This window comes from Westerdykella ornata (assembly GCF_010094085.1).
Source record: "Westerdykella ornata strain CBS 379.55 unplaced genomic scaffold EI97scaffold_8, whole genome shotgun sequence".
In the NCBI taxonomy this organism is placed as follows: domain Eukaryota; kingdom Fungi; phylum Ascomycota; class Dothideomycetes; order Pleosporales; family Sporormiaceae; genus Westerdykella; species Westerdykella ornata.
Window position 1 is genome coordinate 184,875 of NW_022986858.1, and position 24,037 is coordinate 208,911.

At 53.6% G+C, this 24,037-nt stretch overlaps 10 protein-coding genes across 10 annotated transcripts; 4 read left to right on the forward strand and 6 right to left on the reverse strand.

Annotated features, from left to right (window-relative positions):
• Positions 1–41: 41 nt before the first annotated feature.
• On the forward strand, positions 42–1,061 carry EI97DRAFT_457740 (uncharacterized protein; the record flags this gene model as incomplete). Its single annotated transcript, XM_033800845.1, has 1 exon — positions 42–1,061. One exon carries the CDS (start codon positions 42–44, stop codon positions 1,059–1,061), a length of 1,020 nt encoding a protein of 339 aa, XP_033654541.1.
• A 260-nt stretch (positions 1,062–1,321) lies between these two features.
• EI97DRAFT_305695 (uncharacterized protein) lies at positions 1,322–3,086 on the forward strand. The gene has a single exon (XM_033794563.1). The coding sequence runs from the start codon at positions 1,686–1,688 to the stop codon at positions 2,706–2,708; it is 1,023 nt and encodes a 340-aa protein (XP_033654542.1). The 5' UTR covers positions 1,322–1,685; the 3' UTR covers positions 2,709–3,086.
• A 379-nt stretch (positions 3,087–3,465) lies between these two features.
• On the reverse strand, positions 3,466–5,770 carry EI97DRAFT_457742 (ankyrin; the record flags this gene model as incomplete). Its single annotated transcript, XM_033800846.1, has 2 exons — positions 3,466–5,596; positions 5,655–5,770. The coding sequence occupies 2 exons, from the start codon at positions 5,768–5,770 to the stop codon at positions 3,466–3,468; spliced, it is 2,247 nt and encodes a 748-aa protein (XP_033654543.1).
• Positions 5,771–7,535: 1,765 nt separating this feature from the next.
• EI97DRAFT_416954 (phosphatidylserine decarboxylase) lies at positions 7,536–9,133 on the reverse strand (the record flags this gene model as incomplete). The annotated part of the gene is made up of 4 exons (XM_033796907.1): positions 7,536–8,178; positions 8,226–8,784; positions 8,835–9,012; positions 9,068–9,133. The coding sequence occupies 4 exons, from the start codon at positions 9,131–9,133 to the stop codon at positions 7,905–7,907; spliced, it is 1,077 nt and encodes a 358-aa protein (XP_033654544.1). The 3' UTR covers positions 7,536–7,904.
• Positions 9,134–10,002: 869 nt separating this feature from the next.
• On the forward strand, positions 10,003–11,621 carry EI97DRAFT_305787 (uncharacterized protein). Its single transcript, XM_033794564.1, has one exon. It carries the CDS (start codon positions 10,408–10,410, stop codon positions 11,461–11,463), a length of 1,056 nt encoding a protein of 351 aa, XP_033654545.1. The 5' UTR covers positions 10,003–10,407; the 3' UTR covers positions 11,464–11,621.
• Positions 11,468–11,677, reverse strand: EI97DRAFT_364423 (uncharacterized protein; the record flags this gene model as incomplete). Its single annotated transcript, XM_033795004.1, has 1 exon — positions 11,468–11,677. A coding segment is annotated over one exon (210 nt), but the record flags the coding sequence as incomplete, so codon positions are not given.
• A 918-nt stretch (positions 11,678–12,595) lies between these two features.
• On the reverse strand, positions 12,596–13,651 carry EI97DRAFT_449789 (NAD(P)-binding protein; the record flags this gene model as incomplete). Its single annotated transcript, XM_033800239.1, has 2 exons — positions 12,596–12,924; positions 13,090–13,651. The coding sequence occupies 2 exons, from the start codon at positions 13,649–13,651 to the stop codon at positions 12,596–12,598; spliced, it is 891 nt and encodes a 296-aa protein (XP_033654547.1).
• A 402-nt stretch (positions 13,652–14,053) lies between these two features.
• EI97DRAFT_432622 (YL1-domain-containing protein) lies at positions 14,054–16,883 on the reverse strand. The gene has a single exon (XM_033798204.1). It carries the CDS (start codon positions 16,559–16,561, stop codon positions 14,228–14,230), a length of 2,334 nt encoding a protein of 777 aa, XP_033654548.1. The 5' UTR covers positions 16,562–16,883; the 3' UTR covers positions 14,054–14,227.
• A 1,141-nt stretch (positions 16,884–18,024) lies between these two features.
• EI97DRAFT_305924 (uncharacterized protein) lies at positions 18,025–21,941 on the forward strand. The gene is made up of 3 exons (XM_033794566.1): positions 18,025–18,469; positions 18,529–21,646; positions 21,695–21,941. The coding sequence occupies exons 1-3, from the start codon at positions 18,219–18,221 to the stop codon at positions 21,698–21,700; spliced, it is 3,375 nt and encodes a 1,124-aa protein (XP_033654549.1). The 5' UTR covers positions 18,025–18,218; the 3' UTR covers positions 21,701–21,941.
• Positions 21,942–22,552: 611 nt separating this feature from the next.
• EI97DRAFT_305917 (mRNA-capping enzyme subunit alpha) lies at positions 22,553–24,032 on the reverse strand. The gene has a single exon (XM_033794565.1). The coding sequence runs from the start codon at positions 23,986–23,988 to the stop codon at positions 22,669–22,671; it is 1,320 nt and encodes a 439-aa protein (XP_033654550.1). The 5' UTR covers positions 23,989–24,032; the 3' UTR covers positions 22,553–22,668.
• Positions 24,033–24,037: the final 5 nt, after the last annotated feature.

Consider the following 24,037-nt stretch of genomic DNA (forward strand, 5'->3'; position numbering starts at 1 on the left):
CGATTGAGCATTCTTTGCTGACTCGGCATCTCATTTGCAACATGCCCTCCCAGACAGCCGTTCTTGCTTTTCTATCCCTTTTTACGAAAGTGTCTGCTTGGGGAAATCTAGGCCATACCACTGTTGCGCTCATCGCTCAAAACTTCGTCTCCCCGCGCACGACCCAATTTGCACAACAGCTCCTCAATGACAGCTCAAGTACCTATCTAGGGAATATCGCCACGTGGGCAGACTCCTATCGTTCCACACCTGAGGGGGCTTTCTCATCTCCTCTACACTACATTGACGCACTGGATACACCTCCACTATCCTGCAACGTTGATTACGAACGCGATTGTCCCGAAGAAGGATGCATCGTCAGTGCGCTTGCAAACTACACTGTCCGCGTAACGGCAAAAGGGATTCCCATAGCAGAGAAGGCAAAAGCGCTCAAATGGGTGGTACACTTCTTGGGCGATGTGCATCAGCCCCTGCACGTTGAGAACCTTGAAGTCGGAGGAAACGGCATCAACGTCACATTTGGCGGCGCCAAGACAAACCTCCATCATATCTGGGACTCCAACATTCCTGAGAAACTGCGTGGAGGGAATGGGATTGGAGATTCAAAGAAGTGGGCCGCTGAGCTTACCAAAGAAATCAACAAGGGCAAATTCGCGAAATCGAGGAAGAGTTGGTTAGACGGCATGAGCATCAGGAACCCTGTCGATAGTACCATGGTTTGGGCGCGCGAAACTAATGCGTATGTTTGCAGCGCAGTTGTTCCGCAGGGTGAGGAAGCGGTCAAAAACCAGGAATTAAGCGGGAGTTATTACGATAAGGCAGTTCCGGTTGTGGAGGCACAGGTTGCAAAGGCTGGATATCGCTTGGCTGCATGGTTGGATCTGATTGTAGGAGAGCAAGATGATGGCCATGGCAATGGCCATGGACGGGGAAATGCTGGTAAGAAGGAGGCTTATAGGCTGGCAAAGAATGCAAAAAGGAAGATCGAGCTAGAGCCGTGGATGGTGGAGGCTAGGAAGGCAAGGCGGGCAGCCAGTTGGCTCTGCGTACATGATCACTGAACACGGAAGCCTAGTCTCCTAGTTCGGGGTCGGGAAGGGGCAGGACTTCAAACATCGCTCAGTACGTATACTCCGTTAGCGAACCAGTACATGCGGGGTCACCAATGTTTCCCAGGATGGCTCTACCTTCACTACACCATCACGTGTCCCCGCTTGCCCCAAAATTGTAAAGCGGGCGACTGTTTACTCATTCACCTGCTAATAAGTATACTATGCTCGCTCACTATATGAATGCGTTCATGAATACGTGTGATCATGATGTAAAGCAGGTGCCGACGAACCTCCGGTGAGACGATGTCAGTCCCGCACTATCTTCCCAAGGTTGTTCACAAAGGATTCAAAGTTCCAACCAGTTTCACCCAAGGAATCACAATATCACATGTGCACACATCTCACTGCCGAAGCTATACTTCGAGAGTATCCACCTGCGACCTTCACCCCTATTTCCCCACTTGTCTTCTCGCATCTTGGCACGTCATTACTCCTCACGCAGAACCCCCGATCGTCGATCATATTCCTTTGTAGCCTACACATGTAAAACCTCCATCTCTCATCACTCGTCCTGAACGCTCACACCGACCTCGACCTACCTATTGCCATTCAACCATTGAAGCTCCTACGAGGATGTCAACGAGGATGTCAACTTCCGATCAGAAGGCCCCGTTCCACGTCATCAATAACGTAACAGTAAATAGTTTTGACGGCGACCTTGCCGCAACTCTGGTGAAATGCTCTACGACAAACAAATCATGGCTCCGTCGACAAATACCTTCAAAGAAGGCGACCAGGGAGATGGAACTCTTACGGCGCCTGCAATTCTCTCGTTACTTTCCCCATGTTCGCTCGTCTCCAGGAGTGGATGCCGATGCAGACTCACACTACTTGTATACTGAATACGGCAACCATGGGACTCTCGAACATCTTATCATGAGGTTTCAGGATCATGGCTACATGCCCGAGGACCTTGTCTGGGTTATTTTCGGCAGTCTGGCAATGGCGATTAAAGACCTTCACACCGGACCTACTGCAGACGATGAGGAGGAGTGGGAGCTCCTTAACAATCTGACCAACCTGAGTATTGAAGATTCGGGATGGGAGCTCGTTCAAAGCGACCACAAGAGCGACCACAAAACGTGGGACCCAATCGTTTACTGCGGACTCCAGGAAAGACACGTCTATTTCTGTAGACCCGGAAGCGCAGATGGATATTACCCTCGAATTCTGCTTCCATACCTAGGTTGCGCACGCACTGCATCGGAGTTGACAGTGGAGCAAGAGAAAAGTTCTCAGAAGTCCCTAGACTGTCCTCCGAACGATTTACCAGGGTTGAAGACGGACATCTACAATCTGGGCTTCATATTGATGCGCATGTGCAAGTTCTACCGACGAGAGGCGGCGCGAGTCTATTCTCCCCAACTTCGAGATATTTGTATCGCTTGTCTTTGGCCAGAACCTACTCAGCGTCCTGATGCGCCTGAGCTTGTTCAGAGGATTCAAGATGCGAGAAGCGAGCTAGCAGGCAAGCTGCAAAGAGGGCCATGGGAAACTATATGGGATATTCCGTCAAACACCGGATCCGTGCCGAGACATCCCAACGCTCCTGAACTGAAGTATGGTGCGGTCCTCGAAAACATTCTGGGCATATGATGTCAATACAGACGATATTGCCGATTCTCAATATGAACGTATCTGGAATGTTACGAGACGATTTCGCGAGCATTCACTTCACCGATTAGATAGATCTCGTACCCGGGGGCTCGATATTCCCACTATCTTTATGCGCGGCTGCAAGAGGGCGAGATGGAGCCGAGCTCATTTTGCTTCTCAAGAGCTGATTGTGAGGCGGTGTTCTCTACAACATGGCATCTTTGGGTGCAGATCTCTATGGTACAGCTATAGTTTGTCTACGGCTGTAGGGTACCATTAGGAGTTTCAGCCATAAGCCCCCGAGACACCGGAAATATTTCCAATAGCAGCCATATCTCTTTCAACCACGCTGTCACTTGATTGTGTGCAAATCTGAAGTGGAAGTGAAATGCGTAACCTGGTTGGATCTTCCACAGTATAAGACGTGGTGAATTGCCGGGGCCAGAATCAGGAATTTCACCAACAAACCTCGAGCAAAAAGGCAACCCACAGTATCGAGTTTTGCAATAACGTAGCCAAGTGACGCCTGGGAAAATTAACCGCTATCTGGTTGTAAGATAATTCCTCCCGCTCCTGTAAGCTTTATCTATAGTTACTCTTGTCAATTTCATTATCGACTAGGTGAGAATGCCTGGGCGGACTTCAAATCCTCCGCTTTAGATCTTCAGATTCCAGGAGAAAAGGGCAGTCTAGGCTTTAATACAAGAAGCGAAAGTAACACCTTCTATCAATCACAATCTTTGCCAACTTGGTTGACTCAGGTGTCGCTGCGAACCATTTTCGCCGGATTTAGCTCCTTGAAGACAGTCCTCTTGCTCACCGGCCACATTACTAACGTCGCATCAGGCACGAAGGAGTTCGTGGCACCAGACGAGTTACTAGGACTGGAGTGGGAAGGTGGCGTAGCATGGAAGCGTGCAGTGTCCGTGGACAGTGAAGGGAAGACAACCGCAGATCCCGCGGGTGACTGCGTGATCGGGACGCCTATGGGAGAGCCGGATTGGAAACCGTACGGTGTTGGTACTTGTGCGGATACGTCTGTCATCAGAATATCGTCCCCTTTGATAAGAGCTGGATTCCAGTTCGGCCTCATCAGGGCCATGACGAAATCCTGAGAAAACTTGTAGTCGGGTAGGTTTTTCAATTGCCGTAGGGTGATGACGTGCTGTAGTTCATGTTTTTGAGAAGCCGTCATTGGAACTCCGGATGTCAGGACAAGCTTCTCATATTTGGCCAGAAGTTTCTTCGTCGCAACACTGATAGCAGCATCGCGGAAGGACGGAATGACATCGGTAGGCAATACGCGCTGCATGGAAACGTCGAAACTGGCATTCCCAGGGTTCTGGCCGCAATACACCAGAATGTCACCGAGGGAAACGTCGTCGCCTATGGGCCATAGGCCATCAGCCCACAAGGCAGAATCAAGGGAAGAATGGGAGCCTCGAAAGTGCGACACAAGAAGCTCCAGAACCTCAAACCTTAACGGTTCTTCATAGGTGCGTGCGGCATAGACAGCTGGCTTTATCCCATTTGCGTCTAGCTCAGGGTCAGCACCTCCTTTCAGTAGCGCTGCCAGACGAGCAACAAGATCCACTGGCGGGCAGAGCTGTAGGCAGACCGTCAATGGAGTGTCGCCCTGAACGTTCAGCAGGTTCGGATCTGCGCCTCTGCTGAGTAGAGTGGATATGTCACTCAAGATGTCCGAGGGATGTCGGCTTGCATTTGGACAGCCTCCCACAAGTTCATGCAGTACGGTCCCATTTGCCTCCGGCCTCGGATCCATATTGTCGATGAGGGCTCGAGCTAACTTTGGACTTGCATGCCACAACAGCTGGTGCATCAGTGTGTTTCCCATAGGCGCCGTGCAGGGGAAAGCCGCAAACGGTGTTTGCAGGTCCCCACCTTTGCGAATAAAGGATTCGAGACACTGCCGGCTAGTGGAACTAAGATCCGCAAACCAAGCCGGGCTGTTTTGCCATGGTTCCACGAGCCAGCCCGTCGAGTTCAGGTGATCCTCTGGCAGAGGAGCGAAAATATTAGCACCAGCATTCAGCAGCATTTTTATAATCCGTTCTGAGCGTTCTCTTATTACTGGACCGGCGTACTCTCTAGCCCGTACGTGCAGGGCGACTTGCAGAGCAGTTCGGGACGACAATTCGCCCAAGAGCGGAGCAGCTTCATTCACATCCGCTCCCTTGTCGAGCAACACGCGGACAACATCCGGATAATTCCAGGAGGCGGCTTGCAAAAGAGGTCGCCAGTGCGTAACGGCATTTCCGTTTGGGTATGATCGGCCGGTCTCTATCAATCTCTGGACTGTATATGTTCGCCCGTTCCTGATCGCATTGTAGAGAGCCAGGTCTATGCCCTGCGGATGTATGGATCCGTTAGCGCCATTTTCCATAAGAACCCACAGCGCCCCACCAGATGGTAAAGCAGCCGCGATGTCAAGGATTGTTTGGTTAGGGTGCTGTAATAGGACGATATTCTGGATTGCCGGATGGTCGAAGAAGCGAGAGTCAGGAGTGTCGAATGGGAGACCAATGGGGGACTGCAGTAGATCCGGATACTTCTCAGCCAGCGGCCCGAGCCTCTCGGCGTCCTCGTCTAAGACAGCGTCGAGCATGGTCATCAAGATCTCCTTGACCGCACTCAAGCCTCGGCTCCACGCTTCCAGTGTCGATGGAACAACCTGCTCTTCTACCCCAAGCCCATTCACCATACTCGCGTCCACTCTCTCTGCACCACTCTGATCGCTCCCATCCTCGCTCTCCTCAGCCTCCCCTCCTTCCAGAGTTTCGCTTCGCCCTCTTTGAGTTGAGGCCCCTTGACGAGACTTATACCTCAAATAGCCCCATTCTTTCAATCTCATGCGATATGCTCTTGTTCTGTTGCCCCAATTCGTGTCAGCTGCTTTCGGGTGAGCAGGATAATCACGTGACTTACGAGGCTTTGAAGTTATACTTCGCCTCCATAATAGCTTGCACATCCTGGAGAGATTTCTTTTGGTCGACCGACAGTTTTTTGATCTTGTCTCGAACAGATTCCCAGTCCTTGGTCATCGTGACCGATGGAAGATTTGTATCCCCGGCTTGGAACGGCTAACTTTCTAAGCGTTAGCTAAGTAAAGCCATATTGTAGCAGTGTTTACTTGCTGTAAGCTAGGTGGATCTGAAACACAGGCTCTTCAGAGCCTATTGGCGGCGCCGTTGTACTGTGCAGTAGATCTTTTGTGGAACCTGGCGTCGACTTTCCCCTACCCAGGTTGTTTACCACCGATGGCCCGAGCTTCCAAGGTTGATGTTACTGTGTACTTTTGCACACTGCAGGCTTTGCTGACAGACTCCACCGCATAGCCCAATGTAGGGGTTTGTACTGTGGAGAAAGAAGTAAGAGGATCGCCCTCGCACGCAACGGGTGAAAAAGTCATAATATAGACGTGGGCTTTGGACGGAGATTTGATGGTGGAGGTAGTGTCGTGAGTGCAAAAACGCTGAGCAGATGTCAAGCCTCATTTGCACATTCGAGCTTGCCACGGCGCTGACGGAAAAACTCTTGTTCCGAAACTTGTTGTATCATGCCAAGACCGCTAATCCGTTATGGGCCAAACCCCACCATCTCCTCAACCCCAGGAATCTCGATGAGTTGAACTCCTGGGGTCATGCGCCTCGAAGATGTTCCAGGTGAAATACCGCGGGGCTGCGAATGCTCACAATGATTTTGTCCTCCATCGGTGCAACAACGACCTTTCGAAGGGAGCTGTGTAGGCGGTTGCAAGTAGGGTACCTAGCTGCTCTTCGGCTATTGAATGGCTCCTTTGATCGGGGCTAACATTGAAACCTCAACCAAGGAAGGCATAAGGAAACCATACAACACGGGAAAGTGGATAAGAGAAGATGCTAATAGGACAAGACAAAACTGTCGACGGTGCAAGGTCATCATGGAAAACTTGTCAGCTTCATCTCGAAAAGATACATCTCTTGAACATGATTGTCCTTGCAGACAGGTTCCTCAGGGGATTATTCAACGCGTCAACTCTCTCAACAGTCATTGTAGAAGTAGCATCCACCAGCATGCATTCACTAAATGAACCGCCACGGTAAAGAGAGAGCGATCCGTCCCTGCCCCTGGAGCCTTCCCAGTTATCGACCATTCAATTGCTACTTTCCACCGCGGCCTCTTTCATCCACCCGATCACTCTATCATCAATGATTGCTTGGATGGTACCATCGGGATGCCCATCTTCAGGGGCGTTACCTTCGTTAACATTGTCAGCAAGTCCATTCCCATCTTCAACTCAATCGTCAACGTCAGCGCCTAACTCCCGCCACCCAAGATATGCCAACTCCTCCAGCATGTATCCGCCTCCTCTATTTGCTGCTACAGAGTGCTTATGGTTTGTAAACCCCACGTCCATTGCGATGAAGAAGGTCCGAATAGCTCACCTGAACTCGGCCTTAGTCCAAACCCGCCACGATGCAAAACTAAATAATTTACAGGTGTGGCAACCACGAGAAGACTCCCCTAAAAAGACGTATGAAGGTCACTAGGAATACACCTAAACCCGCGCAGTGCTACTTCCTCAGTAACTGATGATTACGCAGCACAGATTAACGAGTGTAATACGGCGATCAGGAGTCACTGAGAAACTGGGTAGAGAACAGTTCGCTATACTTGATGCGCTCTCAAGACTGAAGCCATTGTCACACTGTTTACCGTTCAAGATACCACGCACAAGCCAGGGGTTTATCCTGCCAGACTGAGAGTGGATTGTCCATCAATGAAGCAATTTCATCTCCACAACGGATCTAAGAACGGTCTCGCGGAAGTTGGAATTGCTGTTTCCCAGCGGGATTTACCGACGCTATGGCAAAACTGCTAGAAGGAACTGGATAGCGACAGGGCCAATACTTTTACACTTGCATATACATTATAACTAGGACTATCGATTCTAGTGACGCGCAACCTTGGAATCGTCCATTGCTGCCAACCATTCGGAGTAATTGTGCCTCCATCAGTGTCCTTCCTCCTGATGATGGCAAGTAACATGTTTCAACGACCCTCAGGAGTTGATTTTCTCTCATGCGAGCAAAATCTCCACGTCAGAGTCGGCAAATCATACTTCAACATTCCAACCTCCTCCAAAGGCGGACTTGATGCATAACCTCGATCGAGACGCATCAGGTACTGCCTCGTTTACTCCTCTTTGACCACATCAGCATACGAAGCTCCCAGACCAGCATTTGGACCGTTCGGCTGAGAATATCTCGTGGCCACACCAAGGCTCATTCCCATTTCGACCGCAACCTGGATGCGATTCGTGCTGCAATCTCGCAGGTCATCGTCGAACTTGATACGACCTTGTTGAAAGGCGACGACGATGGACGAACCGCCGAATTGGAAGATTCCGAGTTCATCGCCTTTCTTGATCTCGGTGCCCCTCTTTCGATACTTCTCGTGGATGCTACGACTGTGTCAGTTCCCCGATGGCTGACGTGTGGTAGTTGGAAAACTTACTAGACGGTGCCGACTTCTGATGCACCAATGGCTACAAACAAGACCTCGCCGAACTCCCTGGAATCAATGAGGATATAGTCACGTGCGTTGGACGTCAAGATATTGATGTCGCTGTTGATAGCAATCGGGTCGACCTCGTAGTACTCCCCCGGCATACTCCTGAACTCCTTAACGACCCCGTTGACCGGACTATGGTAGCGGTGGTAATCTTGGGGGCTCAATCTGAAACTCGCAACAGCACCGTTCTCGAATCGCTTGCCGATATTGACGTCCATGACAAGGTTGGTCATGTTGAAGTCGGTGCCCTTGATCCAGAGCTTTTTGGATTCGGCGACAGTGTCGTAAGTTACTACTCGTGAATCCGCACACACGATTGCGCGTTTGGGGTTTTCAGGCTCGGCAATGGGCCGCGTGCCTTCCCTGTGCTTGCGGACGAAAAAGTCCTCAAAGGAACCGTACTTTTCGATGTCTGAAGGATCGAAGTCGTTCATGTTGATTTTGTAGTAGTCCACGAACCCTTTGATTTGCTGGTGCGTAGAGGGTCGTGCCTCAGCTTTACCTGGACAATGCATTAGAAACCGATTCGAAACCGGTCAGAAGAATACAAACCCTGTTTGAGCGTCTTGTTGTGTACGTACATGCGGAAGGCATGCGTCCGGTCGAGCCATTCCATGAAAGGGCTGAACAAGAAGGCCAACTTGATCTTCTTCATCACCGGCTCCTGCTCCCGTTCAAGCTCGCCGGTTTTTCTGTTGAGTGACGTCCATCCGACTTGATGATGCGACACCTAAAATATTGAAAGTTAGCATCATATCCCTTCTAGTCGCGTCACCACTGCGTACCAGGTTCAACCGCAGCAAGATCCAGTTAAGGATCGCATGAATCCATCCCAGGATGACTCTAAACATGTTGACGATATTGTAGAGAGTCGGACTGCAGTCTGCAGGTGAAACGGCTGATTTCGTGAAATTGCCCAGGTGTTATGAAGGCTCGGCGGGTTGTAGTTCTAGGCGTTCGGTCCATATGAAGTCAGAAAAGTTGAAGGTCGCCCTATGATGTCAGGGTTACGCTACCTTCCCCCACAAAGCAAAGGGAAGACCACTATCACAGTCACCAGGCTTTCGTAGGGACGACCTTTTCAAGGAAAAGCGATATTTGACGTCAGCTCGCTATTTTCAAGTATATTCAATGTTCAATCTCCATCATGCTTTAGAGCGTCATCCAATCGCAAGCTTCTTCCACTGTACAAGTAAACCAGTTTGCGGCTACCCTCGGAGTTTTCTCGGTTTCAACAACCAACATCTAAAGGCAAAATTGACTCACGAAAATCTACAAAACAATACAACATCATGCTATTCGCCTCTAGTCTAAGGGGGAAGGTTGCAAGAATCGATAGCCCCTACTGGTATCAAGCTCGAAGGTCAAGCAGTGTCGTTGGTTTGGCAATCTGAGAGGAAGAAGAAAGTGGCGGAGGAATTATCCTAGCGTTAAGGAACTGAGGAGTGCTGTCTTGAAGTGCGCACACCTCTCAGATGGGCCATCCACGCCCAAAACGCTTAGTTCTGAGACACGAAGCACCATGCAACCTGGGCAGCCTTGAACGTGGCTAATAACATGATATCTGCAGGAACATGCCTATTAGTAAGTCCGCATAGCGTAGCGTCACCTCATGCGTGGACATCGTTTCTCCCAACTCCGATTATCAGCAACATCGCTGGTCACCGCCGACTCCGTCGTATGGAGTCTTGTTACGAGTTGATATGCCACTAGGAAGACGCAAAACTATTTTCATGCGCACTCAAGCTCTATGTAGGCATTTCCTATGCTACCCTAGTCTTCTTCAGAACTGCTCAGTCAAAGTGATATCATCGAAATAGAGCCTTCCACTGCCAGCAACGGGGACGCATCGTCCACCGATAACGAGCTGACCGGATGTCATGCCCTGCGGGATCTGGAACACTGCGGTCTTCGGCGACCACGCGTCGACGCTTAACTGCTTATTCGTGAGCTCCTTGCTCATGCCGCCCAGAGACACCGGGTCAAGGCTGCAGGCGTCGAGCACATCCGTCCTCGCCCAAAGCTCGAATTGGTAGGTGGCGCCCGGCTTGAGGTTGACCGTTTGGTAGAAAGAGAAGTGTGTGTTGGTGAGGGCTCCGCATCGACTGTATATACCGTCAGCGAAATGTGGGGAAATAGGGAAGAGAGGTGCGAGGACTCACAAGTTGCGTGCGCCGGAATGCGCCGGATTGTTATTGGTGCCGGCCACATTGGTGCACTCCCCGTCGTTGGGTTGCCATGGAGCGCTCTGCTGAGCCGTACTCTCGAACCCTGGGTTGCCGACGACTTGCGTGGGAAGCGCGGGACCTGGCGGATTCTGAGCGGCGCAGGTCGTGACTGTGACTTCAGGGCCAGGTACGGGTACGGACACGGTAATGACCTCAGCCTCGCCGGGGATGGTGATAGTTGTTGTCACACCCTCTCCAGGTACAGTTACAGTCGTAGTGACGGGTTCACCTGGGATAGTCACGGTAGTGACTTCACCCTCGCCGGGAATCGTGATGGTGGTCGTTACACCCTCTCCAGGTACAGTTATTGTCGTAGTAACGGGTTCACCTGGGATAGTCACGGTAATGACCTCAGCCTCGCCGGGGATGGTGATGGTTGTTGTCACATCCTCTCCAGGTACAGTTATGGTCGTAGTAACGGGTTCATCTGGGATAGTCACTGTCGTGGGTACGGTGACAGTAGTGACCTCACCCTCGCCAGGGATAGTAATAGTTGTCTGCGGCAGCGTTGTCGTTTCCGTAGTGGACTTGGTCGTTGTCACAGTCGCTTCTTCACAAGGCAGGGTGAGAGTCGTCGGCTGTGTCACAACGCTCGTGACGGTGATATGGATCGGTTCTCCAGCCTTTGTAGACGATGTCAGGAAAGAGGACGGTCCGGAGCTGGAGCAGGATCCGAAGAGAGGGTTGCAGCCGGTTCCGCAGTAATCCTTGGTGGAGCCGCAGTATCCATAGCGACTGTCGACAGATTAGCCGTGGTTTCAGACAAGTCCATGAGGCTCTTGTGGTGCAGAGATAGCAGGAAGCGCTCTGAAACCAGGGCACAGCCTGATCGGAGACTTACCTGCAGCAATTGCCGTATCTGGAGTTCAGGCAAGTATAGCCTTTGGAGCCTCCGCAGGTTCCATCGGTGGACACTTTGCTGTACGCCGGAGGAGGTGATGGAGGATAAGTAGAAGCGCCGCTGCAATCGCCGAAACCAGGCTGGCAGCCCTTGTTGGGGCTGCAGTAGTCGGAAGAACGTCCACAATAGTTATACTGGGAGCAGCAATTGCCGTACTGGCTACCCTTGCAGGTGAGACCAAAGTCGGCACCGCAGCGGCCGTTTCTGCTGATTCCCAGCGTTTTGAATGCGTCGATGGCTGGAAGAGCCGCCAGAGCGTAGATGAGCCCACGCATGTTGGTATTAGATATTAGTCAATTAGTATGTGATGAAGGAAGGAAAGAGAAAATGGTAGAGAGAAAGAGGGAGTTATAACGAGAGACTGGCGATGGGACGGCGGAACCCCAAACCAACGAGATACACGTGGGTTGGCCTAGATCATCCTTTAAGTAGTAGAGGTGGCTGCGAAATGCCTCGCCTTTCAATCAATAGATCGCTCCAGTTGGTGGAGATGAAGGTCAGCCACACCCTTCCCATGATGGCATTGTTAGCCAAATACAGGGCTCGCTTAGACGATAGTTCGTGAAAACAGGTATCGTAACAGCTGCGTCTTCCTGGATACAGTTAATAAAGGTCCGCGGAGCTGCCGGTACTACGCCAAAAGAGTTGACGGTGCCTGAGTTGCGCGCAGAGTCTCTACAAAGTCTAGACGTCAAGCGATCTAAATATGGGTTCGACCAAGATCCAGAACCGCGATTAAATTTTCGGGGCCGTGAGACGCACAATCATCCGACGAGCGTCAAGAATAAGACGTTATTCAGGTATTAGACAGCTATTGAGCTGCAATTGATCTGGGAGAAGGAATAGATGATGGGTGGGGCGAGGAGTGCATCCTCAGTTGAAGAGGAAGACTGGTCAATAAGCGCTACGCGCTACATCTATCTCCGACTTATCTCCATAGACGCACCAGTCAAGACTATAACAACGAGTCAAACTTCAACACCACATCTCTTGGGATATTCCCCTCTCCTTAACACGTTCCTCACCCTAACCCTCTCTAACCCTAGAAATAAGATAGGTGTAGATAGGTATAGATAGGTAAACAGGGGTACTAAGACATCTCCTTCCGTCTCATCTACCGCATTTCCCCCCTTCTGCTCCTCCACACCATCCATGTACGACATCCGCCTTACCACCCAACCATTTCAAATCTTACTGCCCCCCGTCTTCTCCCCCCTCTTCCCCCTCCACCCACTCAACGTACTGCCCCCATCCAACTCGACCACATTCCCCGTCATATGCGCACTCCCCAGACTGCTCAAAAACAGCACCAACCCGCCGAAATCGCTCGGTTTGCCGATCCGGCCGGTAGGCTGGCCCATGAGCAATGTATCCATGTACTTGTCGAGGCCGAAGTGGGTCATGCGCGAGGGAAAGACGCCGGGGCAGATGACGTTGACGGTGATGTTCTTGGGGGCGAGCTTCGAGGCTTGCATTTTGGTGAGGTGGATGCAGGCGGCTTTTGAGGGGCCATCTGAGGCGGGGGATGTTAGTGAGGGTGGGATGGAGAGGGCGAGGGCTTAGTCAGGAGTAGGGGATATAGGAAGGAATGGTCGAACGAGTCAGAGTGGTCATGTAGAATGATATCCCAACTCGATAAAGAAAAATAGAAAAAAAGAAAAAAAAAGAAAGCACTCACAGCTAAACGTCCCATGCCCAGGCTTACTCAACCCCCCTTCCTCCCCCGTCGTCACATCCCCCGTCTGAATCCCCGCCATACTCGCGACATTAATCACCCTCCCCGGATTCTCGGGACTCGCCCCCTTGAGCAGCAACTCCTCCAACCCCACCGTCATGTAGAAGATACTCTTCACATTCAAGCTCATCAGCTTATCCCACGCGCTCTCGGGGAAATTGTAATAGTCATCCCCCCACGTCGCGCCCGTGTTGTTCACCAGCACCGTGAGGCGATCGACGCGCTTCTTGACCTCGGCGCAGAGGGCCAGGCAGCCCGCTTTGTCTTTCAGGTCCGCGACTATGTATTCGCAGCGGCCCGGGCCGAGCTTGTTCAGCCGGTCCGTAGTGGTCTTGAGTTCGGACTCCTTGCGCGAGGCGATGAGGACGCGGGCGCCGTTTTGGACAAAGGCTTGGGCGGCCATTTCGCCGAGCCCCGTGGCGCCGCCCGTGACGAGGGCGATGTGGGTTTTGAAGGTGAAGAGGGTTTCGACGCGGAGGTCGTCGTTGGCGGCTGGGTGGGCCATGGCTGCGGTGGTGATGAGGAGGGCTGGGCGGGATTGAAGGTGGTGAGATAGCGGGTTTGGAGTCAAGGAGGATGAGGAAGTACTCGGGATATATGATCGATGGCGGGATTCATGACTGTCGAGTCCAGCGCGGAGGTCTGAGGTGTGGAGAGCTTCGGGGACCTCGGCAGGTTGGAGCTGTTGTCGGATGCGTCGATGAGGGGCTCGGGTTCCTGACAGGGGCTGGATAAGCCAGGGTATTTTCAACGACGCTCAAAGACGGGGAGACGTCATCCCCAGATATGGAAAGGGACTATAAACGTCTATCACAGATCCCTGAAGTATCAGCAAAGTAACATGTAAATAAGGTCTCCGACCCTAGATTTGCGTGACAACCCGTAAGGACAACCTATATAGAAAACCATTCACAGCCTATACCACTCACCCACGATCACCAACGGTAAAGTCTAATCCCTACTCACACTCTTTGTCCACAAAGTACAACATTGATTCGTTACCATGGCCTGAAAAGATAGAGCCCAGGTCTATAGGATATCTTTCTAATAATATGCTACCGTCTCTCGTACACTCATCTTCCTACTGCCCTGGCTGTCCCTCAAGCTTAACTTGGGATACAGGCGTGCTCATCATCGATGCATTCTGCTGCTGTGCAGACGTCCCTCCTGGCACAGCTGCCACACTATGTGTGCCGACACCATCCGGAGCAGCACTTGTATTCGCAGCAGGGGTAGCAGCGGGATTCACGGGAGCGACGTTACCAGCACCTTGCCTCCCAGTCGCAGCCATTCCCTTCATACCCCCATCCAAAAATCTCGCTGGCACGCCTCTAGCCGGCGTCATCACTCCTTGTCCCCCCCGGCCTCTCCCACCAACAAAACATCCCAAACCACCGCACCAGACAAAGTCCCCGCTCACAACCCCTCTCAACACCTGAAAAGCCTTGCGATCCCTGTACGGCAGCGCCGTCCGCGGGTCTCTGTACTTGGCTGGTTTATTGGTAATGACGCAGCGCTCAGCATTATCCGCCGCTGCAGCAGCTTTCTCAGCCTTGGCTTTTGAGAGTCTCGGTGCGCTGAGCATCGCGTTGACAAAGGCTGTCGCATCTTGTAGGGACCAACCGAACAGGGATCGGGAGATTTGGATGAGGGCAGAACGGTCGCGATCGCGGAGGGCGGACGCGGTGCGGACGCGGGCAGTGCTTGAGATGGCTGTTGCTGCTGTGGAAGACGGCGGGAGGTCGTCAAGTGAAGGGAACGAGGAGAGGATGAGGAGGTTGCGGAGGGCTTTTTGGATTTGCTTCTTGCGAGGAGGGGCCGGAGGCTGGAACTGGGCAGGGGGAGGGGGGCGTTGGAACTGTTGGAGAAGGAAGCGCGAGTCGGGAGGGTTGTGAGCTAAGGCCGGGTCGGTGGTGGTGGGAGGGAAGTGCGGTTGGGAGAAGGGGGAGGGGTGGTAGGGCTGCGAGAAGGGGTTTGGTGGAATTGAGGATTGGTCGTTGGGGTCGAAGACGGGGTTCTGAGTAGCGTTTGCCGCTGGCGGCGAGGACCATTGGAGGTTGTTTTGTGAGGAGATGGGTTCTGATGGCTGGTGAGGGTCTTGCGGTACGGATGGATGGTCGGTAGCATATTGCTCTATACCCGACAGAAACGAGTGCGTCGTCTGCGGGGGCGGGAACATGAGAGTGTCTGGAAATGCGTGGTCGCGGGAGGTGTGATTCGGTTCTTGTATTTGGACATCGGGACCCGTCGTCTGCTGAGGTTGCTGGACCTGTACAGCGTGCGATTGTGGTTCCTCGGCATGGTTTTGTGACGTCTGCTGCTGGCTCTGGACTGGTTCACCTTGTATCCGGGGAGATTGGCTCTCAATCTGGTCATGCGGAGGTTCGTGTGCAGGACCGGAAGGTTGGTCTCCACCGTCCTGCTTCTCCATCTTCGACTTGGATGGGGAAGGGATCTCCTTGTTCAGCTTCTCTCTCAGCTCTTCCACCTTGGGCGCATCCTTGCCCGTATACTTGATTTTGTCGTCCACCCAGATGGCAGGCCCACTCCAGAAGCGAATGTAAGGACCCTCAATCTGGCGATTCTTGAGAGCCTCCAGCTTCGCCTTCCTCTCTGCGGCCCGCTGTTCCTCAGCCTCCTCCCATCTGTGCAGGCTCTTTTTGTTCATCCTCTCCGTCCGAGCTGCTTCCGCTAGCCGTTCGGCCTGCGTGAGCTCTGCATGTTCGCTCTTCGCCTTCCGGGCCTCCGCGGCCTTCATCATAGCGAGTGTATCATCCCGCCGCCTGTCCTTCTCCTTGAGCTTGGCCAATGTATGCTCCTTGTTTGCTACCGTCAACTTCCGAGACGAAGTTCGTGTCGGGCCGTCCTCGGGCATGGGGATCCATGATGCTCGTTCGGACTTCTTCTTGGGTCGTGGTACATGAACGGGCTGAACCTCTGTGTGAGGCACGTCGACCCTGACCTTCTTGCGCACGGCAGCAGCAAGACGGGCAGCAAAAGGATTGGGCACAGCCTTGCGCTTCCTGTTGCGTTCCTGCCTCTCGGCACGGCGCAGCTCCTTCTCCCCCGCTTCGTCGTCGGCGCCCTCGTCCTCGTCCTCAGACGACGACGACGATTCCAGATTGTAGTCGTCCTGGTCGTTGGCGGCCTCCTCGACGAAGTCTTCCTCGTTGGGAGCTTCCTCCCATTCCTCCCCCCACTCTTCCTCCTCGGCGGCCTGGGCCAGGAGCGTCGACATGCGGTTGCCGGCGTTTGATCTCCGGGCGCGCGAAACGACCATGAGGTCCGCAGGCAGCTCGTCCGACTCGCTCTCTTCGGGCGATGACGCAGCAGCAGGCGCCGCATGATGTGCCGTACTGGTGGGTGTTTCGTTATCCACCTCCATGTTGTCGCCTGGATCCGAATCGGCGGGCATGGTGGTCGGTCGGGTTGGGTATGTTTGATGTCAGAGGAAGGTAAGTGTAGGCGACGCGGTTTGGGTGATATGCAAGACAGGGCTGGCAGGGTTATCGGCCGGGGTTGTGGCGTGCGTGTGGCTGTTTCACACTCGGGGAACCTTGGAACACACGAGTGCCAAGCCCTTCCATCCCCTCAAGGCTTCTGAAACGCAACAGCCGCCTGTGCCTCTCCAAAACAACACCTGCGGCCAATTGATGAAATGCATCCTGCCCAAGTTGGGTGCAAAAAGAAGATGATTGACTGATTTTGTCAAGTGCAAGTCATAATGCGTCATGTACTTGTAGCTCTGCTGGTGCACTTGGACTTAGCTCGGCCCCTTGATAATACTGTCATGGTGTCCATCACTACGTCAACTAGATGGATGGTGTAGTACTAGCCGATTGCTTAGACACGGCTACTGTGTCCGAGGCTACCTTCATGTATACATAATCCGTAGAAGCAGTAAGTAGTACTTCAGGTTATTTATGCTGACGTGGCTCATAGGAGCTCTCCTCCAGGACTTGTCCTCTCTTGTCAGCGCCTCTTCCCGCATCGCGCCTCGAGCAGTTTCAGGTGCAGTGACGGTCGGTTCCAGCTGCACCCCCTCGGAGCCACTCAGGAGCTGTGCTGCCACTCCTGTAGTGACTTGGAGTTGTTGGGGAGGGAGCTGTGGACTCGAGAGCTCAGAGGGAAAAAGGGGGGAGGTGGTTCAACGTAACGTTCATCAGTAGCTACCACAGAGCCCCAGCCCTTTTCTGCTCTATCTAGCCCCTCGTTGTCCACATGGCAATGGGAGAGATGGCTTCCATTATTGTCACAACACAGCGATGAAAGTAGCAATTGGAGAATGTACTGTCTATAGTAGTGAGGTGGGGAAGCCCTGGAGGAGGGCTGCTGGTTGAGGCCACGGGCGCACCTTCCTCGCCTTCCTGCCCTCCCCCTGCCCTTGCCTGCCCGCCGCCCGCGCCATGTCCGCACCCCCGTCGCTTACTGTTCCTCCCAGCCCAGCTCACCTCTTGTTTCTCTCTCGCTCTTTTCCCTCTCTCTCCCACTCTGCTTCACTCCCTCACCCTCCTCTCATCCTCTTTCTCATCCCTCCCTCACCTAAAAGTGAAAGCGATCCTCTGCTTCCTCAAATTCCGATGCGCCTCTTTGTCAGATCCTAGCCTGTTTTAATCCCTCAATTTCCTTCTCCGGGTCGCTTTCGCGCCCTGTCTATTGCTTGCCCCTCTCCTGTATCAATTAATCACACAGGACGGCCCTTCCCTCTCTCTCTACCTAGGTACGACGTCGTCCACCCGCCCGTCGCCGCTTGTCTATCGCCAATTCTGCGACTCAGCTCTGCTTCATAGCCGCTCCTTAGACACTGGGCATCCGCCCACTGCCTCACCATCCATCTTCGGCCCCTCCGACCGAGTCACACCGCATCGCCGTTGCATTTCTCATCTGGTCTCCATCCCGCCTGCAGTTGCCTCCGCTGCAGGATCGATCAGTGAGCTGCCCTACCTTCTTTTGGCCGGTCCCATCCCTCCTTCCGCCGTTGCCCTGGTTTTTGGTACACGAAACTCATTGCCACAATACCCGCCCGAGTACGACAACCATCATAAAACATACGACGGGGTCTATAATAGATAATGGCTTCTTCTTCGCGGTCCGATCACCATATCAACAAGGAGTACTTGCCTCAGATTCCCTCGCATCCGCCACGCTCAGGCACATCCTCAACGGGGACCACGTCACCCATCGAACCGCCGTTGAGCGCTTCTCACCGCTTCGGTCTACCATCGCCGAGTAACGCGCCTGCTCTCTCGAGTGCTCTCGCGAATGCTAGACTGGGTGCAGGGTCCCCCTCGCATGATTATGGCAGCAGACTATTCCCCAAACGGTCCGTCGCAAGCTGAAACAAGCGCTCTGTTCGCATTGGGCTAACGTATCATGGTGCAGAACTCGCGAACTCCAAGCGCAAGAAGGCTTGAGCCCTCCAGTCTGGGGCCCTCCCACCAGCGGCCACTCGACGCCCCTCCGAGAAACCATCCTAGAGTCGCCCAACGCCGAGAGCTTCCCGGATTTCAATCAAGGCATGCCAGAGACACTCTCCGCCCCATCGACGGGTGTGCGGAGAACCAGGGCTGGTACTTTGCCATCACGCTTCTCTTCTTCACCGGCCTCTGGCCCTGGCCTACCATCGATGCCGTCGTCTTCCCTCATTCCCAAGAATGGCCGGCCCAGCCCTCCTGCCATAGCCCCTTATGTGAACAGGTCAACCGAGCTGCCGCCAATCGGCAATGCGACGATCGGTACGAGGAACTTGGACAGCGCGAGTACGGGCACACCTAACCGTATCCGTGCGGGATCAATGCCTCAGCGAGCCCCCTTTGCGCCGTCCTCTCTAGGCAGAGTAATGTTCTCGGGTTGGAGCAACAGCCGTGATAGGAGTAGTACTCTCCACAGCATCCAGTCGCAATCGTCCAACGGCCCCGACTCGCCTGTCAATATCCGCGATTCGCTTGCGGATACAGATGCTTCCAAAACACTGGATTATTTGGGCCTCGTTGACACCCCGAAACCCGGTCAAGCCACGATTGCCCCTTCGCCAATAGAGTTCCTACTCGACCAGCGCAATACAACCAACGATCTCTACAATTCAAACGCGAATCGATTTCGCTCTTACTCAGTCAATGCCACGCAACGGTATGGAGCCGATGAGGATGAAGACAGGTTGGCCGCTGCAAACTATAGTGGAACTTTGACTCCTTCGACAGATCCCCGGATAATTGAATTGCAAGAGCAAGTTCGACGCCACAACATGGATGTTCAGCTCTTCAACCTTGCTATCAACAATGGCAGCAACCGTCCACGTGCACGGACCATCGGCGTAGATTCGCCTTCCCATCTCATGCGCAGTTTCCATCACACTCCATCCCGTCTGGATAACAGCCTGGCTGCCGCGGATTTACCCGAAGAGGTGGAGTATCAACTGACGGAAGCTGTCCATGGCCTGAACTTGGGAGATGAAGGAAGTCTGGAAGGCCCAACCAAAGCTCTCTGGCTAGGCAACATCCCTAATTCTACCACGGATTCGTCGTTGAAGCAGATCTTCATCCAATTTGGGCCCATCGAATCCACACGGGTGCTCACTCACAAGAATTGCGGCTTCATCAATTTCGCGAGCGTAGAAAGCGCAGTCCAAGCGAGGGCAACATATAACGGGAAAGAGATATTTCCTGGTGCCGGTCCCGTTCGTATCAACTTCGCTAAACCCCATAGTGCGACAGCTACCCCGGGACACAGCGGGGTCCAACCATCTCCAAGCCCAGATCCCAACGCAAAAGGCACGGGTGAGGGAGCCGCTGGGGCGGAAAGCACTCTTGGGGCGCAAGGCGCACCTGACGCTGGAAGCGCCGCGCTCCAAACTCCTAAGCTTACAGAGGTCCGCGATGACATTCTCCAGATTGTAGAGGATCTGGGCGCCACGGCAGAGGAGAGCAAGAAAATCGCCGTGTTGGTTGATTGCGCGATCCAGTACAATGGCTATATCGATGAGGTGCCCCCGATCGAGGAGCCCAGCCACAACAGAGTGCATGACGCGCCCAAACTTCGCGAAATCCGTAAGAGAATTGAGGGGAATCACTGCCCCCCGGCTGAGGTCGAAGAGATTGCCATGAACATGTTGCCTGAGATTGCCGAGCTCTCTTCAGACTACCTGGGAAACACTGTGGTACAGCGATTGTTCGAGCAGTGCTCTGAATCGACCAAGATCGCCATGTTCGAACAGATTGGGCCTCATCTTGCCAAGATTGGCATGCACAAGAACGGAACCTGGGCAGCCCAGAAGATCATTGATGTGGCCCGTACCTCTCCCACGCTGCAGGAGATGATTGTGCAGGCCCTCAAGCCATATTCTGCTGCGCTTTTCTTCGACCAATATGGAAACTACGTCATGCAAGGGTGTCTGAAGTATCGCCCAGCCTTCACCAACTTCGTTTTTGAAGCTATGCTCGCCCGCCTGTGGGATCTTGCGCAGGGCCGTTTCAGCTCCCGAGCAATGCGTGCCTGTCTGGAAAGCCGCGACGCAGGTGTAACCGAGGATCAAAAACGCATGATAGCCGCCGCCATTGCAGTCCACAGTGTCCAGCTGGCGACCAATAGCAATGGCGCCCTGCTCTTGACATGGTTCCTCGATAGCTGCAACTTCCCCAAGAAACGCACAGTTCTGGCTCCCCGTCTTGTGCCGCATCTCGTCCACTTGGCCACCAACAAGGTAGCCTCCACTACCGTGCAGAAGCTTGTCAACCAGCGGCATGAGGCTGAGGCGCGCGAGGTCATCCTCAAAGCTCTGCTCTTCTCCCCCAACGATCAGGTGCTCGAAAACATTCTCCGCGACGTCAGCACAGGCGCTGCCTTTATTTTCAAGGTCCTTACCACTCCCACGTTCGACGAGAAATTCCGCGCAGAGGCTTACCAAAATGTGCGCAATGTCCTGCTTCGCATCAAGGCGCAACCGAATCAGGGCTATAAACGCTTGATGGATGAAGTTAGTCTTCCCACTCGAGGCAGCGGATCCGCGCACCGTGATCATTCTGCGTCTCGTCCGGCATCTTCCAGGCATAGTCCAGTACCTGGCCAAGCGGGTGTCAACGGCAGACCTCTTTATCCGAGTGTCGCCAACCCCGTGTATGCGCCTATTGACATGCAACGTGCTGGTAGTGTGGATTCTAATGGGTACGACCTCCTCCCCCTTCAGATGGCGGCTGGACCCGCACCTGTGTACGTGCCGAGCATGGCCGTTCCTGCAAACCCTCAACAACTCCAATATCAGCAAATGCTTGCTGGACAGAGGGGGATGGGATATTATGGGCCTGTGGTTGGACAAGTCGCCGGCATGGAGCCGTATAGGAGTGCTCCCATTGCAGCTCCTGCGTTTGGAGGCATCGCACCGTTGCTCCAGTCGAACGGGCTTGGACAGGGCATGGCACCTGCCATGGGACAGCCGCCGTATCCCTATGGCGTCTACGTCGCACCGCAAGCGCCAGCCGCAAATGGCAATTCAAGGCGCGGAAGGGTATGTGAGCCGATTCATACACAACGCGTGCCCGCTGACCCGAAACAGAGATGAATTTTTCGCACAGCCGATGAATTTCGCTACCTAGGAACAAGGGAGCAGGCCTGCCTTGCCTCGGAAAATTTACGAAGTGCATGTCATTTTCTTGATGATCTGTATCGATCTTGGATGCCGTTCGGGTTATCAATCTTGTTGGCCCGATTGTGCAACATTTTACCTTCATGTATCCACTTTTGGCGTCTTTTGTGTGGTTTGTCTGCTTGCATGTATCATCAGTCCTCTCTGTCCATGGAGAGAAATATCAATCGGTGTGGAAGGAATATGGTGGCACTGTTATCTTTCCACGGTCCCGCGCGACATAACTGTTGACTTGTCTATCCTCGATCTTTCGAGGCATCGATCATTCCAAGCGCATGTGTGGGATGGGATGGGGATAGGATGATCCTGTCGGCGGAAGTATGTCGTGTCTTCTGGATTGCTGCAGCAGGTGGAAATGGTGGGCTGCCTGTTTGCCCGCTAGCTAGGTCTGAATACAGATGTTCCGAAATGCCCCTTCTAAAGTATACAAATGCATTGTTTGTTATACACACAGCCTTGCGCATGACACTTTGCGAATCGGTGGCGAAAGCGAAGCAGAAGATCCGATCCAGTCAAGAAGAACACGCCATTCCATCCAAGAGCAACTGACGACGATGACCCTGCGTATGCCTCAGAGATCCAACGAAGAAATGGTATACAATTCCTGGGTATCAAATGAAATAAAGGTTCTCCGTGCCCCATGCCCGCGGTGAATAGCGAGTATAAATCCAAGTACCCACACCCACCAAACGCAACGCCCAGCCCAGCCTGGTATATGCAATCCCGCTCTTAGGTCAAACATAAACCGAAGCCAAACGCCTCATCCCTTCCCGAAAAGAAAAGTAAAAAGTAAGAACGATGAGGAATGGCGAAGAGAATCCAACAGACACTCCAAAACAACCCGATATATCACCTCATAAATAAACGGGGCGATCCCTCGCCTTCTAAGCACCTCCACCCGCACCTCCACCCGCACCCATGCCTACACCCACGCCATCCACCTCCGAAATCTTCCTCTTCTTGGCCTCCCTCTCCCTCTCCATCTCGATCTGCTCCCTGACCCACTGCCTCTGCCTCTCCTTCTCCACCTCCTGCATCCTCTTAACCGCCACGCGTATCGCGGGACTCGCATCCAGCAAATCCTGCTCCGTGACGGGATCCCTCAAGCTCTCGAGCACCGACTCGACCGTCGAGATGTGATTGGCGTCGCGCTTGTCGTCGCGGAAGCGGGGCGTACCGTCGTCCTCGCGCTTGAACGTCCACCGGCCCTGGCCGTCGCGGAAGCACTCGATGATGCGGCCGTCGAGCCGCTGGCCCAGCGATTTGAGCATGTCCCAGTCCTGCGTCGTGAAGTACATGTCTGCAAAGTGCTGGTAGTTTCCCTTCTCGTGGAGCACGAGCAACTGGATTCGATCCGGGGGCGCGTCGTAATCCGGTATGGGCCCTTCCTCGTCTCCGTCCTCCGGGTCGAAGAGCGGGAAGGAGCCGAGGCGGAGCTTGAAGTCGATTGTGTTTTCGTGGGGCGGTTTCCATTTCAGAATGTGTGGGTCTGTGCCGAAGCGGTAGGGGGTCGTTTTGCAGGTGAAGACGAGGCCGTCGTTGCCGTGGGGCAGTTTGGGCAGGATGACTTCGAACATGTCGCGGATGCTGTAAGGGGGGAACATTTGCTTCTCTTTGACGCGGAAGGGTTCGGTGCCACCTAGGGGAACGCCGTTGTTGCGCGCGAGCCAGTGGGCGTGCGGTTTGAAGACTTGGTCTCTCATGTAGCCGAGGCGTTTGTCTAGGGGTCTGTCAGTGACGCGCTGGCCGTCGATGACGAGGGCGTCGAAGACGTAGAAGATGAGGCGCGGTTTCGGTTGCCCTGGTACGCGGTCATGCACGAGTTCGCCGTCTAGGATCGTGCTGAAGAGGTATTTGTCGGCATCGTTGGGGAAGCGGTAGTGCGGGAAGCGGAAGGGTGGTTGGACTTCGTAGTAGTTGTTTTTGCGGTCGATGAGGAACGTCAGGGGTTGGAAGTTCCCCGCCGCGTCTTCGAGGAAGTAGAGGAAGAGGAGGCAGCGGATGCCGTCCGTCTTCTCGCAGAGAAAGTACTCGGTGCGTTGGAGTTCTTCGATGTGGTGTCGTGCGAAGGAGACGGGTTGCGCGCCTGGGAACCGCGTGTTGTCGCGCATGAGGAGCGTGGCGACCTGTTCGCGCAGGCCATGGACTTCGGAGGGGGGCACTTGTGTCCCCGGGATCTCCGGGGGTACCGAGGAGTGGTGCATTATGGGCGGGCTGGGGCGGCGAGTGGATAGGGAATCATTTCTCGTGTTG